The sequence below is a fragment of the Condylura cristata genome, unplaced genomic scaffold (assembly GCF_000260355.1).
Source record: "Condylura cristata isolate star-nosed mole 26May11 unplaced genomic scaffold, ConCri1.0 scaffold00015, whole genome shotgun sequence".
Classification (NCBI taxonomy): Eukaryota; Metazoa; Chordata; class Mammalia; order Eulipotyphla; family Talpidae; genus Condylura; species Condylura cristata.
In genome coordinates, this window is record NW_004567116.1 from 39,624,744 (window position 1) to 39,641,978 (window position 17,235).

Sequence of the window (17,235 nt, forward strand, 5' to 3'; positions counted from 1 at the left end):
CTTGCCACCTGCAGAGTTACTGTGCCAATGAAGGGCATTCAGTGTCTAACGCTTTTCAGTCTTTTCATAGAGATGGATGAACTTGGCAGGGGGGAGGGTTGCGGAATCCCTCTGCCGAGGCAGAAATCCTAATTCTAGGCGTATAACCTAGAGCTTCTACCAGACCATGCTCCAGGGCAGGGGATATTCAGGTCTGCTGTCAGGACCCCAGCACCCAGCCCACTCCAGGGATTAGGGAGGAGCTCAGCAAGTGTCTGGGGAGCTGTTTCCCCATCTGTGACACAGGAACCTCAGTCCAGCTCTGGGATTCTGAGCTCCTTTAGCGATTTCCCCAGAAGGTCAACCTGAGCACGACCAGCAAGGGGTTGAGGGGGACAGGGTGGGCTTGAGGGGTGTGGAGGGTGCTGGGCCCACGATGTGGTGAGGGGCATGCACCTCCTGGAGACTCCACAGCAGGGCCTCTGAGAGAAACACCCCTTCCTCATCACCCAGTGAACCCGGTTAGGGGCTGGGGAAGAGGAGAAGGTAAGGGGAGGGAGGGGGAGGAGCCTCTGAAGTGGGAGAGGGGAAGGGGTGGGGAAGAGGAGCTGGAGGGTGGAAGAGGAGAAACAGGGTAACTCCAGGCCCTGTCCAGGAGGCTAAGAGGTCCCTAACCAGGCAGAAGGGGCCTCAGGGACCCCACCCTGCACTCGCCCCCTCACTCAGGGCCCTGGGGCTGGGCTGGGGCACTCACCCGCCCCGAGACACCACCAGCTTCACTTTCACTTTGTAGGAAACAATGATGCCCAGGATCTCTCGGTTGGCGCCTTCCCTCAGCCTGCAAGGTGACATGGGAGACGAGGTTCATGGCGGCTCACTGGGTAAGAGAGCCTCTCAGGCCACCCAGGCAAAGAGAGCTGGAGGCCTGGCTTCAGCCTCTGCCTGCGGGCGGCTCTTCCTCTCCCCGCCTGAGTCCCGTGGGAGGGGCAGGTTCTGCCAACTCTGCTCCCCCAGAGCTCAGAGGGTGGGGAGAAGGGGGTGACAGGGAAGACACCTGGAGGAGGGGGTGCCTTCAAGTAGGTCTGGACACAGGTAGGGCCCTAGCAGGGTGCAGAAAAGTGCCAGGGGGGTGGTGAAGGCCACTTTGGCTGAGCAAGGGGCCTGTGGGGGAGTGGGGCCGGGGTGCTGCAGAGGCAGCAGAAGCCCCACAGGGCAGGCAAGGTGAGCACCCCACACACTCAGGACTCTGCTACAGTAGGGTAGCCCCCGACAGTCATGACCTGGGCAAGAGTGATCATTTAGCACTGGGATCCCTGCCTTTGAAGGGTACCCCACATCTGGTGCAGCCTAGCTCATGGCCTCTTTCTCTCCAGCCCCCAACTGGTCCATCCTTCCCTGCTCGGACCCTGCCAGGAACCACTCTCTTAAGGGACACACCCCATCTGACAAGACACTATCTGTGGAGCTGCTACCTCTTACAGGAAGCCTCTCCGGGTTGCCCTCCCCGGGACAAGCCAGCACAGCTCAGCACTGACTAAACTGAGGGGTCCATCTTACTCTCCAGGTCACCCCTGGTTAGGAGTAGGTGTAGGGGACAACTTCCCCTGCAGTTTAAGTTCCTGAGGATAATGCTTTGGGTCACCCAAGCCTTGAGCTGCGCTGGTGGGGCTGGGGCGAGTGCAGACACGCTGCGGGCCGGGTGAGCATCCTTGAAAGACTGGGACGGGGGCAGGCGGGGCCTCACAGGGTGCTGGAGGCCAGGTTGGTGTCTTCATGCTTGAGCTTCCCGTCCAGGGCAAGGCCTCGCTTCTCTCGGTTGTTGGCCAGGAAGGGGGTGAGGGTATAGACTTTGCAGAAGGTGGAACTGGGAGCCACTGTGTCGCTGCAAAGAAGAAAGGCAGATGTGGAGATGTCCCCGCCCCGCCCTCAGAAACATCTCCACACACACTGAGGCCCTGGAGCTGGCCCTGCTCCTACCCCACGGAAAGGTGACCGTGAGCCAGGCCCAGCTCCGGCAGGTCGCTGCCACCACCCAGGAGGCATAAGCCTGCTCCACGCACACAGTGACTCAGGCGAGCCAGCAACCTCACGCTTGGTAATGAGCTGCCGTCTGCACAGTGTTAAGTCTGCTGCGTGGCCCTGCGCTCTTTGCTTAGGATGATTTATTGGTCAGAGAACATGGATTTTTTTTTTCTAACATTATATCATGAAAAAATTTAAAGTCAGCAAAGTTGAAAGAATGATGCAGTGAACACACCTAGACACTCCCCAGCTGGGCCCTCCGGTGGAAATTGTTCTGCTTTATCTCCCATGTGGCCTTGGTGCAGGGGTACTAGCCTTTCTCACCTCCCTTTTTGCCCAGAGAGCTGAGTTATTCCTTTATTAAACAGGAAAGCTGTGTACCTACTTCTGCGTCCTTTATGCCATGGCCGTCGGGAAGCTCAGCACAAAGTGGCTCCCTTCAAGCTGGATTCCACTGTACTTTGTACAGTGCAAAGATGACCTGAGTTTCCTGAGATTAATTAGCTCTGTTTCATTATTCTAGCTTTAGTGGATCTTTCTCTTGACCGGAACACACGTGTTCTTGTAGCTAAATCAGTGAGTGGCTTCTAAAAGGCAGTGTGGGATCAGCTACTCTGAGTGGGGAGGAGAGTGTGGCCCAGCCCTCTGCCGGTGGCAACAGCCACGCTGGGCCTGGAACTGGACCCCGGCTTCCCTGTGTCCCCAGCCACTCCCACATGTCCAAGCCTGGGCTTGTGCTCACTTACTCTGCCTCTTCCATGGCCACAGGGCACTTGTACTGGGCCGTGTTGAAAAGGCAGATGTCAGCATACTGGCGCACTGGGGAAAACAGGGAAAGTGGTGGTGTGAGCCCAGAGCACCTGCCAGAGTCACTGGGGCTTTGGCAGGTCACTGCCCCCATCCAGCGGCAGGAGGGCAGCCCAGACACACCCATCCCCTGGCAGAAGCAAAAACCCTTCCCCTCAAGGACAGCTTTGCCCAGAAACCAGGGAGCCTGAAAAGCGGCTTAAACGCTGAACTCTTTACCTGGCCAGCAGGCAGCCATGTCGCCAGCCTCAAAGCCCCTGCTGGCCAGTGGTTATTTACAAGGCTAGAAACAAGGGAGAGCTTTCCACCACCCCAACCCTTGGGAGGATGGCCTCTGACTGCCCCAGCCAGCCCTCTGCCCGGTACCCGAGATCTTGATCTTCTTCACTGTCTTGTTGGTGTTGTTGGTGACATGGACATTGACACTGATGGGCTCTCCGTGGTAATAGATCTGAAAGGTGTGACAAGCGAGGTTTGGAGAGGAGGGAGGAGGACATCTCCCACACGCCTCTCCTGGGGAACCCTGCACCTTGGCTCTCCTGACACTGGCCTCAGCCACGAGGCATGGTGGAGTTCAGTTCCTTGAAGGAAGCGTGAAAGATCACTGAGTGAACTGAAACTCCGAGGGTCCAGTCCTGGCTGGGCCAGTAATAATGATGACAGTGACAACAGCAGTCAGGAGGAGAGCAGAGTGACCTTGCACTTGTCAAACAGCTTTGCTCCCTGTCCAATAGAGGGACTGAGGTGGGCAATGTGTTGCGTCCCTCGAAACCCTGCAATTTTAGACATGGAGGGTACAGACGGGACAGGGGATAGGGAGGGAGGGGCTGGCCACTCAGTCTTCACTGAAAGGCCCCAACTTGCATCTTGACCCAAGCACTTGTCTTCAGCTGCCCCACAAGAGGGTGAGGGCAGCCAATCAGAAGGGTAGATGGGAGTGGGGAGAGGGCCATCGCCCAGGGCCCTTGAAGAGGGGATGTGGAACTCTGAGGTCAGTCACATCATTCAGTCTCAAGCCCCCTACCCTCATTCCTTTGGGCCCTAAGAGGCTTCCCCAGCTCTTCCATGGGAAACCTCAGCCTCCCTGAGTCCTGTAGTCCCAGGAGACAGAAGCTCCTACCCAGGAGCGCGGGCAGCCACGACGGAGCGGCGGGTCTCTCTCCTGATAGACCCCGCCCAGCCCTGCCCAGTCTGAGCCCCCTACCTCCTTATCCAGAGACGCCTCTAGATGCAAGGGTTTGTCCGACATGAGGAACTGCCTGGTGGTCTCGGCCGTGGGTTGGGGGCCAGGTCTCTCTGGGGCATACTGAACCTTCCGGATGACCAGGCGCACAGAATTCCTAATGGAGAAGAGCAGTGTGAGAGGTGACTGGGGCCTTAGAATCTAACCCAAACCCTGGAGGCCAGTACCACCTGGCACCCCTCTATCCTTTCCCGTCCTGCCCTGTCACTCCAACTTCCTCACTATCTTCTGATGGTCTGTCAGTCCTATCTCTAAGCTCCCTGGCAGAGGGATCCTGCTTCTATACACCTTCTGGTTTCGGCAGTCAGTTATTTCCTTCTTCAAGACCCAGCTAAGTACCTGTTCTTCCAGGAAACCTTCGCAGGCCAACCCACTCTGATCTTCTGATCTGAGTACCTCAACACAGGAGGCCAAAACACTCTGTGGCAGCCCAGTGGGGTGTACTCCAGTACCCAGAGATAACAAATGATAACAAAGGGACTGTTTTCACTGCCTGCAGCCCTGTCACTCACCCATGTATGCTTCCCAGGGACAGAGGTGTTTCTCCAAATTGTCCACAGCTGACTCCCAGCGCCTGGCCCGCCCTATATTCTCAGTGCCTGCCCGATAGTAAATGCTTACTTAATGTCCATTAAGTCAAAATATGCAGAGGGCACAGGAGCTCCCTGAAGAAAGGGGGCGGGGTGATGGGTGTGCAATGCCTGGCACCTAAAATCTTGATAAATGATAGTTGCTATGTAATTATTAGTAGCAACTACTGTGTAGACATAAATATCCCATCAGTGATAGGGAGAGGGTGGTGGCCGCCAATGTTGTCACTTCTTGCTTACTCTGGTCAGATTCACTCTCACAGGCCACAAAACCCTCTCTCTCCTCTGATGCCAGGTCTTAAGTAGAGAAGGCGGACAGTGAAGGAAGTGGGAGAGTGACATCTCCACACAAGAACAACCCAGACTGGAAATGAAGGGGCCGGCAAGCTGCAATACAGCCTAGAGCCACCAGGTGGCAAACTCAGCCCACTCCCTAAGAGACTGCAGCCAGCCAGGCCCCTGTAAGCTTGGTGACTTGGGGAAGGGTGTTAACAAGGTAGGAGCTTGAGGCCAGGCAGTTACTGACTCCAGGAGGGAAAGGCCTAAGAATGGAGTCGAGCAGCTCATCCCAGGAGTCAGGGCCAGCTGTTTCTAACCTCCAGCCCAGGCCTGTGCCTCTCCAGAACTCCTCCCCTCCTGAGGCAGGGCCGACCTCTACATGCTGACTAGCTCGCCCTGTGGGCATGATGGCCCTTGCTGAGAAGCCTCCATTGACACCCTAGCCCTGCCACCTCCTACCGAGGGTCTCCCAAGACAACTGAAACACAGGGGTCCTGGCTAACTGGGCGATCTCTTACTCATTGTTTAAAACAATCTGGTTTGTTGTTGCTTTTTTTTCCCCTAAAACAAAATAAAAGACACGTGGGCTGGAGCGGAAAAGAGTAGAGGAAGAGGGAGTGAAAGTGAGTACAGTGATGGAAGGAAAAAATGCTGAGACCCGAGCCAGAGCAACTGAGCCACCTCCCCCAGGAAGACCGCCTTGACCTCTCAGCCATGGCAGGAATGTGCTTCCTTGGAAGCACACTTCCAGGAATTGTTACTTATCTTTTTCTGTACTCAGCCTGTCCTGTCTCCCTCCCTCTGCCAGTGGCAGACAGCCACACCCTGCCGGAAGCTACACCCTCTCACCGTTTGTGGATCTTCTCCTCCAGGTTCTCTGCGCAGAAGGCTTTGACTTCATAGTCCACACCGCAGGCCTGGGGAAAGGGCTCACTGACCACCAGGCCTAGGAGAGGGCCGAGTCCCAAGAGCACCCTCTGTGGCTATTCCCCTCTGGCTGCCTCCCCATCAACCTTCTCATCAGATGCTCCCCAGCTGCCAAAGCAGCCTTCCCCGATTACACCTATGAGGCTGCTCTCCAGAGAGCCACCTTGCCTGATGGCCATTTTCATGGGCCCAGCTGCCCAGAAAGACAGCAAGGTGCCTCGGGGGCACCTTGTGTGCAGACACCGCACTGGGTGCACTGCTCTGTGCCTCATGCCACTGCCTGTCTCACGTGGGAAGCTGCTGCCTGGCCACTCTTTGACCAGACAAGACAACGGACTCAGAGTCTGGGGCCTGGGACAGCTGTGGTGTCACAACTCCCCCAGCCTCAGTACCTTCCTGTGGACGGTGATGATGCACCTCGAATATGAGAATGTGAGGTCGGTGGTGGCCCCGTCACAGCCAACACTGAGGCCGGGAACATCTCAGGAGAGCCTCTGGCTCGTCACTGAAGGTGGCATGGAGGGTAACAACCAGCCACCCCCCACCCTGACTGCTTCTCTGAAGTGGGATGGTTCTGACCCAGGCGTGAACAAGGAAGGTTCTAGCACCTCCCAGAGAGCAAATCATAGGCAGGGGACACCAGAGTCCTGGACCCAGAGAGAGGTTCCCTTTGAGGTGACCCACCTTCCCTGTGTCTTCGGGTCCCGGCTGCAGCGTCACAGAGCATGGGAGGTTCGGAGGAATCTGGTAAGGGGACAGACAGAATGAGCCCCCGGCACATTCACACCAACCTCCCCAAGTCTCACCCACACCACCCACATGTCCATCAGACCATGCCCCCCAACGACAGGCCATGCCTCTTCCATCAGACTAGGGGCTCCAGAGGACAGACCATGGTCTCCCCCATCAGACCATGCCAAGCTGTGTCCCGATGGAGTCAGAAGCTTTTCCCGGCAAGTTGGGTGAAGTGTTTTCCTTTACCTGCTGGGCTTATCCCAGCCCAGTGCTCACAGAAGAGTTGATAAAGGTCTTTCCATGAAGTCTTCTGCAGGAGGCAGACTAACAGCCCCCAAAGATGCCCATGCCCTGAGCCCCCAACCTGCAACTATGTTACCCATGTGGTGAAGGAGATTTTACAGGTGTGATTAAGTCAAGGGTCTTGCCATGGGCCCTCATCCGGGTGGGGAAGACGGAGTCCCCAGGGTCCTTAACAGTGGCAGCAGGAAGCAGAAGAACCAGGGTGGAAATGATGGATGGAAAACTGGCCCTGATGGCTTGGAAGATGGGGTGCGTGGCCCAGAGTCAAAGAATGGAGGGGTGTGGTCTACACTAAGGAATGGAGTGTGTCCAGAAGCTGGTAAAGGCCAGGAAACGGAGTCTGTCCTCCAGTGTGGGCAGGCACCCAGCGCTGCCCAGACCTTGACTTTAGCCGGCTGACACCCATTTTTCACTTCGGAGCCCCAGAACTGTGATACATTTGTGTTGTTTTAATCAGTGTGTTTCACCACCAGGTTTGGGGTGGTTTGTCAAGCAGCAGTAGGAAACTAATCCATCTACAATGGTGAGGATGACTCGTAGACTCTCACGGAAAATGAGGGAGAGGATTTCACTGAATCACAGACTCAGAGTCTGAGAGGCGAGTCGCTTTAAAACCCAGAATCTTGGATGGCAGGACAGGGAAATCCACTACTTGGCAGTCCTCGTTCCTGAGTTGGGCACGTGCCTGGCACTTAGCAGGTAGCTGGCCTGAGGGAGGAGATAGCTTGCTAGTGACCTGAAGGAGCCCAGCGGTTAAGGGTGACCCCCTGGTAGTGACCAGAGAAGAGACGTTTACCAGGCAGTGTGAGAGTGTCAGACCCCAACACTCCCTGGACAACTGGGCGCCCAGCGGCTGCCCAAGCTCCCCCCCCCCGCCCCCCGTGTGCCCACCCGAGGGCTTCCTAGAGTGATGCCTCTGGAATGGCCCCAGGGCCGGCAGTCACTGACCTCAAAGGTGAAAGGGTAGGCGTGCTCGCCCAGCTTCTTGATGAGGCGCTCCTGCAGTCGAGTCAGGGGCTTCTTGTCCTCGGGGGCTGGCGGGAAGGACTGCACGTTGGCCACAAACAGGTCCTTGCGGAAGGTCAGGCCCAGGACATCCAGGTCCTCTCGGCCATAGCGGAAAGCGCAGGTCAGCGTCACATAGACTGTGGGAACAGGGGCATGGGGGGGGGCATGAGGAGCAGCACGCAGTCCCCCCAGAGTGCCAGCTGTAGCCCTGAGATTGACCTGACAGGCCCCAGGTCTGTGCCTAAGCTCTCCTGGGGAGGGCTGTGCTGCCCCTGAGGCGTTGGGCACTGGGAAGGGCGACCAGGGCTTGGCCCCTGCCAGGAGATGGATGCTGACTGCTGGGTGGCGTCCAGGAGGCCTGGGGTCCTGTCCAGCCCAACTCCTACCTCCTGTCTTCACACTGACCTGAGACAATCCGTTCACCTTGCCAAGAACCAACGTCCTCTTCTATAAAATGAGACCCTAACTCCTGCCCTGCTGTCATCTCCAGCCTTGTAATGCCATGATATGTTGATGGGCAAGTGCTTGGGGCATTGAAAAGGCTCTCCCGAGGTGGAGGGGGCGCGGCTGGCCCAGCCCAAGGTCACTGGAGATCTGATGTTCACTGGGGCTATCCAGGGAAGAACTGGTAGGGCTGGGCAGGGGAGGCAGTAAGAATAGCCAGTGCGAGTCAGAGAGGCCTGGGCGGAAGTTGGTGGAGGAAGGGGAGACTTTGGGCAGGTGGGGGCAGGCACAACCTCACCTCTCCTCTCCTTGAGATACTCAGGATCCACCAGGACCACACCGTCTGCAGGAAGGACAGAGCGTGAGCAGACCCACCAACTGGACCTCCCAAACGCCAGCCACACCCAGACCACCGTGAGAGCAGTGGGGAGGCCGGCTCTGGGGGCAGAGCCCGGCCCTCCTCCCAGCCTCCTCTCCACTCTGCCTCCCCTGTGCCCCCAGGCTGGCCTGGCAGAACCAGCTGGTGACTCGGGCATAGTCCTTCACTCCCCTGTTTCTTCATCTGTTAGTAAGGACAATACCCTGGGCTCAAAACTTCTATTATCAGGTTTATTTTGGAGCACAGAAGTTCTGAATCATAGACATGCCGTATGGTCCATCTTCCGAATGTCCTGCCACACTCTCTGCAGGGTCTGACGCAGCACCCCGGGATCAAACACACTCACACCTCCACAGGGTGTCGCGAATATTCTCGCCAAGAGGCTAAGGCAAAACAGACTCCTATCAGTTCAAGTTCTGCCACTAACCACATTTTCCTTCAAACCTTAGAACAATTTTACGCTCTCAGGCTCGGGGGTGCAGATCAGCATGGCAGTCCTGTAGTGCCCATCTCTAGGGCTCCTGTGAGGACAGAGTGAGCGTCAGGTGCGGGAGAAGTGCTATGCCACGCTGGCGTGGGTGCCGCATGGCCCTCGGCCTGCCTTGGGCATGCAGAGTCCTGCTGTGCACCTGGCTGTGCCCAGAACCCAGAGAGCCACAAACACTGGCTCAGGGGTCTCCACCTTGCCTGACACCCCCGGCCATCTCTGGGAAACTCTACCAGCCAGCCACACCTACTGAACCTCATCCTCACTCATTCTCTCTCCCCTGTCAGGTCAGGGGCGGGCCCACCCCTCCCAGTTGGCCATGCATCTTCCTCCAAGTACTGCAGGCATTTCCTGTGGGCCCAGGCACTGGGGCTCAGTGGGGTTCCCAGAAAGGGCACCCCCAACCAGGCCTGTCAAGGAAGTGGTGGGGGAGGGAGGCTAGGCCAGGTCTTAAAGCACAGGAGGACTCATCAATTACTTGAGCAAAAGGCAGCACAAGGCAGTAGCGGGATTGGAGGAGCACCCCACATGGGGCGGAGGAAGGGGAGCCCCAGGGCAGGGGCGTGGGCTTGCCGTTGGGTTTGAAGGGAACCATGGGGAGTTCGTAAGCATCAGGAGACATAACCTGACCCATGTGGTATTTCTTACTGAGAGTCATTTGATGAACTCTGGACAACACCCCAGAGCTCTCTGGGATCCCCAGGACCCAGCACAAGGCCTGGTAGAACGGAGGTGCTCCCACTTTCAAGGTTCAGGGAGGGGTGTGTGTGTGTGTGTGTGTGTGTGTGTAGGAGTCGCTGGTTTTCTCCTTCCACAGGCCACAGGAGAACACCAGGATGTTGCTCCCTAGCTCTGAGAGCCAGTTCAGGAAGGAAATACAATGGCAAAAGGCGACACTGAGCTTCAAAGATGCTGAAGTGTCCCTGAAGCCTGGTAGGAGGGCAAGTGGGGTCATCCTGCTCTGGGCCAAGAAGGGAAGGCCCTAGAGAGGAGCTGGATGTTCTTAAAGGGTCCCCTCCGCCCCATGAGGGGTGATCTTCCCGCCGCCCGTCTCGCGCTGCCTTTTGCCATGTAACTGATGACCCTTCTTGTGCTTTAAGACCTGGCTCTAGCCTCCCCCCACACTCCCTCCTGCCGATGCAAGGCCCCCTCCCAGCCCGCTGGGACCTGCACTGTGCTCACTCGAGTCCCCCTGCACCTGTGCCCTGCTCCGGAGCCACAGGCCACTCCTGGCCCCAGGACACCCCCTCGGATGGGATGACAGAGGTCATCCTCTGCAATTTTTCCCCAAGCAACACACCCCAGTTTCCTCACCTGCAGTCTTTAGAGACATTCTCCTAAACTGTCACCTCCTTTGGTCCCATTTCTTTCATTTCATGTGCCTCTGAAGAAGTTATTTCACGTAAGGCTCACCATCCTCATCTAGAGCATACGCATAATTTTGGGTCTCCCTCACTCAGTCGTAGCAAGAGTGATACATCTTAGGGGTAGTGCTGGGGTAGTTGTGCCCCCTCCCCAATGTTTGGCAATGTCTAAATCATTTTTGATTGACATTGAAGGACCAGACTTCCAGGATGTCCAGACACGTCTTCCAAGACTCGTCTCTTTGGCATATGCATTATTTCAATCTGGGGTCAGTTCAGGCCTGACAGGCTCACAAGGGAACTCTGACCACTCCTTCAACTACCAGAAGAATGAACATTGGAGGCATTAGCCAGATCAGGATTTTTATCAGAAATGGAGAAACTGACCTACATGGCCAGCAAACACGTAAACACAGAGCCCCTGGCCTTCCTCCACGCACCCCAACACGCGAGCCCCTCCTCTCTCCAGCCCCCTCTCCTTAGCTCCGTATTTACCCTCTTCTGTTCTGTTGTCTTTAGCATCCACATCCTCGTAGATTTTTCATACAAATGTAATTACATTTCATTCTTTTTTCTACTAATCTATTGGCTGCTAATTTGATCACTCAACCAGCTTGGGAGGAATCCAGAGGCGTGAGGGAAAGGATCTTCTGCACCCCTACATCATACTGAGATGGGGACACTCCCAGTGTCGAATGGGCATAGCCAGGGATGCGGCTAAGTCTCCCGTGACATCCAGGAGCGCCCCCACAAGGAAGAACTATCCAATCCCAAATGTCAAGAATGCTGACACAGAAACCCAGAATTAGAAAGAATAAGACCTCCTAGGTGCCTTTAGCCACACCCAGCCTATGGCAAGATCCTCGAGTCAGTAAAGACGCCTCCATTTCACAGGCCTTAAGTTTTCCTTCCATCCCTCAAGCTGCCCGCAGGAGGCAGCAAATATGGAGCCAAACTGCTTACGGTAGAATCTGGGCTCCTCAGTCTACCTACTCCATGACCTGGAGCGAGCTAGTCCCTTAACCTCTCTGAGCCTTACCTCATATGGGAGGCAGGGATAATAACAGTGGCTACCACAGTAGCTCCAAAAGCCGAAGCAGCAGCTGCTGCCACCATCCTCATCTTCCTTATTGTCACTAGGACACCTTAGTTCTTTTCCCCTCAGGACGTCTCATTATTTCCTCTCAGTTGAATGGAGAAGTAGTGATGCTCCGTAAGGGTTTTCTGATTGAAGCAGGAAGCCACTTCCACCCCAGTGCCTGGGCCCACTCCCTGGGCACCAGGGCTAATCCTAGTGGCTTCCACACTGTTTTCTAGAAGGGAGCTGCCAGCGCTGCCTTCCCCTCCTTCCTCTCTGGCTTCCAGGGACTCACCCACAGGGTCCACGAGGTCGATGTGATCCACAAAATCCCTCTTTCCCAGGTAGACGGTGAGCTGGGGAAGAGAGGCACAGGGGACATTAGCAGCTGTGGACCTGGAGGCTGAGCAGCTGTGGGTTCGTGCCCCTGGAGAGCACCCTGGGGCTGCCCCTGAAACTCCGGGGCCCATATTCCACTCTCACAGAAATCCTCACCAGACCTGAACCAAGCCCCCGCCCAGATACAAAGAATAACAAACCTGCGCTCAACCCAAACCCTGAGGAAGTTGTTACTATTCCCATTTTACAGATGAGGACACTGAGGCAGGAAAGGTCTTCATGCACAGCAGCAAAGAAGTCTCTGCTGAGCAGGAGTGCTGGGCCCACCTCTGCAGGGGAGCGGAAGGGAAGGGCATGGAGCCCTGGGAAACATGCTCTCAATGCTCCCCCACCCCTGGGTAGTATGGCAGGAATCCACTGGGATGAGGAATTCACCAGGAAGTCAGCCTTCAGGGAAGAGCTCCCAAGCTAGAATGCAAAGTGGCGTCCTCCTCCTCCACTGCCCTACATCTGTCTCTCCCTCCGTCACCTCTCCAACCTGCCTCCCACCTCCCCGCCGTCCCCACAGCCGCTCTAGCCTGGACTGCTCACCGCCCGGCCATGGCCTGTACCTCGGCCTCACACTCGGCCTTCTGCCCTCCCTAACCAGGCTGGAAGTCTTAACATGCAAGCCCTGCTGTTCTGGTCTGAAATCCTTTAATGGCTCCTTAGTGCCCAGAGGGTAGATGACAAGTGTGTACTACTCCAAATGCCAGCTCTCATCGATTGGTAGGACCTGCACGGGCCCTGAGTTAAGAAGGCATCGAAGATGGATCCTGGCTGGGCAGGGAAGGGGAAAGGGCGACTGGCGATGTCTGTCGTGGACGCAGGAGGGGGACACGGGGTACCAGGGGTGCTGTCTGCCAGCCCAGGCAGGAGTCCCAAGGACTCAGCCCTGCAACCTCCATTCTCTCCCCCTGCCTCCCTCTTGGCAGATGCAACTGCTGTGATCTCACAGGCTCCCCACCTAGCACGCCCCGTCCACCCTGCCCTGCCCAGAACGCACCCCTCAGTAGGGGAAGCCAGCTCTGACTGCCCGGCTGGGCCCCACAGCCCTCGGGCATCCTTTATCTCACACTTGCCACTTTCTATTGAAAAGCTTCATTTCTGTGTCTGGCTGAGAAGCACAGGCTGTGCCTTATCAATCTCAGTACGCCCTGCGCCACCCCCTCCCTTCACCCCGACATGATGTCAGTAGCGTCTACCGGCTGCAGTGAGAGGAAGGCAGGATGGAGCCTGAGGCTTGTAAAAGAGAGCAAGCGGGACAGGCACTGGGAACTGCCCTGGATAACCGGCAACAACTGGGTTCAGCAGAGACTCTGGGGGAGTCCCCTGAGACCCCTGGCACTTATTCTAATTACTCATTTGCACTGGAGTAGCTCTCTGACGGGCCCAGGTTCCCCATACCAGAGAAGGGGGTTCCTAACGTCCAGGGGAGCTGTACCCATCCCCGGGGGAAGCTTCCTGAGTACGTGGGGCCACCCACTGTGGCCCCAGGATGCCTGTGGGTACAGCTATGTCCCCTTCAGATGAGGTGGGGGTTTGCCTGCCCTGTGGAGATGCCCAAGAGAGAACACAAGAGTTTGGGGGCAGGGAGGGGTGGGCAGGACCCCTTACAGACTCACCTTTCCATTTGGGCTTGCCTTCTTGAACACCCTGCGGAAAGGAGAGCTCAGGGTTAGCATATCCGGACAAGGGGCCCGAGTGGCACCACCCAGGGGGAAGGCAGGACAGTGCCTGGCACAATGAGAGCTCCCCATGGCTCACTAGCCCCCACCCCCGAGCCACCATGACTGGGCTCCAGCATGGAGCCCTCAGTCTGTCACCACACAGCAGGCCGGTGCCTTTCAGGAGGTGAGTCTGCACCAAGTCCACCTGATCCATGCCAGGCAGTGCCTGCCCTCTGGCGCCTGCCCCGCCTGGACCTCCAAGGTCACCTCCCATTCCTCCAGCCACCTCACCCTTGTCCTCCAGCATACGAGGGTGGCTCCCGCCTCACGCCCCTTGTTCTGGCAGCCCCCTCCTGGGACTGCTCTCCCCCCACAGCACCCCATCCTCTGTGCCCTGGTACCCCCAGTCCTTCCCGCTCTCCTTTGCCTTTGCCTTCGCCACCCTCCACTTTCTCACCTACTCCATAACTGATCTGCTGATTACATTTATGCCTGTCTGCTTTGCTAACATGTCACAAGAGCAGATGGTCTGTCTCTTGTCCACGGATGTATCCCAGCACCCAGAAGGGCTGGGATAGAGAGGCCTGTAGGTGTTTAATAAATCTGTGTTAATACGTGGCAGGTAACAAGCACGCTTAAATAGTAACTGCACGGGTGAATGAATAAATTAGCAAAGGAATCTACTGAGGAAATGAGGCCGGGAAGGGGATGGGGGGTGTGCACGCAGAGAAGTCAGCATAGGTGTGGCCCACAGCTCCCACTCAGCCTTCCCAGTGCACCACGGATCCCAGAAGCTCCCCCGCTGCCCTGTCCCTCCAGCAGGGCCTGGGATCTAAGAACCCCTCAGCAATCCCCCACCATCTGGAGTTATACTGGGAAAGAAAAAATGAAATAAGTGACAGAGACCCAGAGATGAGAGATGGGTTTGGATGGGCAGAGAGGGGAGGGAGGGGAGGGATGCAGGCCCTGCACGTGTGAAAAGAAAAGACAGAATGAGAGCTGGACAGAGGACAAACAGAGAGAGAGAGAGAGAGAGAGAGAGAAGCAGTCACCGAGAGGGACAGGGCGACACAGAGCTACAGAGCGGTCCTGTGAACCACAGCCTGTGTCCTCCCCCAGAAGAATCAGGCCCAACAGGCACTCAGCACAAGGTGGGGTGGGACCCACAGTGTCACAGGGAAAGGTGTGGGGCGCTGGCTCTGTGCTGCCTCCACAGCCCCTGGCCTGCCCCCCTTATTTTGAAGCCCATGGGACCACTGGGTCTGAGCTTTCCTTGCAATGGAGGGCCTGGCACATCCCTCCCCCACCTCCCCAAGGAGCGCTGGGCCTTTCTGTTCTTCATAAATATTTATCAGTGTTTGGAGTGTGAAGATGTCACAGTTGAGTAGGGTGTAATAACTGCTAAAGTTAAAAAAATATATACAGATCACATGAACCAGAAGCAACCACATTGAGGCTGGACCTGCAGAGACCAGAGAAGTGGCCCAGGCCACGGGGACCCCAGATGCTCTCAAAAACCTCAGTCCACCCCTCGGGAAAAGGAACAGATCGGAGGGAAAGGAGAGACCGCAAAGGCCTGACAGCCCCAGTAAGTAGGTAAAGCCATTCAGTGATCCCTGAGAGGGACAAGGGGCACCTGTCCCCTCCAAGACCCAGGTCGGGCTGGGGACCAGGCTTGAAGGAACGTTGAGAAGGGAGGGGGGAAGGAAGAAACATTTGCTGAGTGTCTAATTATTACTTCATCTAACAGCACAGTGAAATGTGTAATAAACCCCATTTTTAAGATAATGACCTCAAGGTTCAGAGAGGTGTAGTAATTTGCCTAGGAATACTCAGCCACCCAGTCTGCGTCAGGATTCCAACCCAATTCTTTTGCCTCCAGAGGCTGGTACTTTATATCCAACCCTGCTGCTTTCCTAAAGCAGGTGCTTTTTTAAGTCCACATCAGGCCAGTGTTGAAAAGAGGGAAAAGGAGCGTAGGGGATGGAGTGGAAGAGGAAGAACGAAAGGACAAGGAAGGGACAAGGAGCGTGAGGATGACAAGGGACAGGAAGCCCGGCCAGCGGTGGGAACTCAATGGCCAGGGCTCCCCTCCTGCAGTAGCCAGGCCACTGGGGGTGTGCTCAGACAGCAGGACCCCTCCCCCAAAACCTGTCCAGAGATAGGGCCCTCCTCCTATCTCTGATTTTCCCAGAACCCTGCTAAGCCTTCAGTAATCCCATTTCAGAGATGAGGAAATGGAGGCTCCGAGAGGCGAACCATGACTCCCTATCCCTGCAGCTCAGTCAGTCCTTTCCACTCTGCCGCACAGCCAAGCTCTCCCTGGCTTCCTGCCCCAGCAGGACCCCTGTCCGGGGGCTGCCGTAGGTCCCACAAGTGCAGCACCACGCAGATGGCTTCCACTTGTCCACTTTGAAAAGCAAACAAACACATAAGCCGAACTTCCAGACTGTGGAAAAACTCGGGCTCACCCCGAGTCCCATCTACACCCACAAGCCTGATCCTGAGAACCGAAGGTGGTTCCCCTGGGAGAAATGCCTGCAGTGTTCTCGCTGACTTAAGCTCGGACAAGGGACAGAAGCCCACCAATGAAAGGAGGAGGGGGTGCAAAAGGAGGGAAATCTCACGGGAAGGATGCGCAGGCAGGACGCACGGGGGCTGGAGGCAGGAACAGGGAAGCCATCAGACTGTCAGGCGGTTGCGCGCTCTCTCCACCTCTCCCTCTGGGGCTGCATGTTCTCCTGACGGTAATGCTCTCTGTGCTGCCGCTCCATTGTCTGTGTGGACCAACTCTCTGCTTACTCAGGGCTATTCTGCTCCTCCATCATTTTGGCTGGCATGCGGCTCGCACTCTAACCCTGCCTCTGCTCTGCCTCTTGCTAAGCTTCCAACTGTTAATTAGCTGAATGGCCCAATTGTCAAATTCCCGGGAGAAAAATTTGATTGGTCAACTTTGGTCAGGTGCCCCACGTCCCAGCCAATCAGCTATGCCTAGTGTATGTCATGTGATCCAGGAGACCTGGGCAGAAGAGGGGCTGCAGAGCAGATTTTCAAACCAGGGGTCACCACGATCAACCCATAATGAAATCGACTTAAGATTGCCCCCAGCATGTTGCTGTTTTGTAAACAGAAACCTAAGCCTGAGCTCCAGATGGCAAGAGTATAGTAGATACCACAATATTTACCAGCATTCCAAACCCGTCTAAGGCTGGCATTAGGGTCAATCAAATTCCTACAGTCCTATAGAGTCAGGCAGGCTCCATGTGGTTTGCTCTGGCTAAGGAAGAAAGAGAAGTGTGTCACATGTCACTTCCAGACAGAAGCATGGACGCGTTGATGTATGATGTCCCCATGCCCTGTGTTAATTATCTACAGTGTCCGTAACAAATGAACACGAGCTCAGTAGTTCAAACAATATAAACATATTACCGTACAGTTCTGTAGTTCAGGAGCCTAGAGTGGACCTCACTGGGTTAAAGTCAAGCTGTTGGCAGCATTCCATTCCTATCTGGGGGCTCGCAGAGTCTATGTTTCCTTGCTCT

General features: G+C 56.1%; 1 protein-coding gene across 1 annotated transcript in view; it reads right to left on the minus strand.

Moving 5' to 3' along the window:
- ARRB1 (arrestin, beta 1) overlaps positions 1–16,586 on the minus strand; it is a 27,933-nt gene extending 11,347 nt beyond the window's left edge. Inside the window, exons 1-12 of the mRNA XM_012725407.1 lie at positions 16,321–16,586; positions 13,649–13,679; positions 11,941–12,001; positions 8,636–8,680; positions 7,834–8,030; positions 6,532–6,591; positions 5,770–5,837; positions 4,013–4,148; positions 3,175–3,259; positions 2,748–2,820; positions 1,724–1,861; positions 734–817 (exon numbers count right to left, since the gene is read on the minus strand). Of these exons, the coding sequence (XP_012580861.1) occupies positions 734–817; positions 1,724–1,861; positions 2,748–2,820; positions 3,175–3,259; positions 4,013–4,148; positions 5,770–5,837; positions 6,532–6,591; positions 7,834–8,030; positions 8,636–8,680; positions 11,941–12,001; positions 13,649–13,679; positions 16,321–16,376 (1,034 nt within the window). The 5' untranslated portion in view covers positions 16,377–16,586. The remainder of the gene's footprint in view (positions 1–733; positions 818–1,723; positions 1,862–2,747; positions 2,821–3,174; positions 3,260–4,012; positions 4,149–5,769; positions 5,838–6,531; positions 6,592–7,833; positions 8,031–8,635; positions 8,681–11,940; positions 12,002–13,648; positions 13,680–16,320) is intronic.
- Positions 16,587–17,235: the final 649 nt, after the last annotated feature.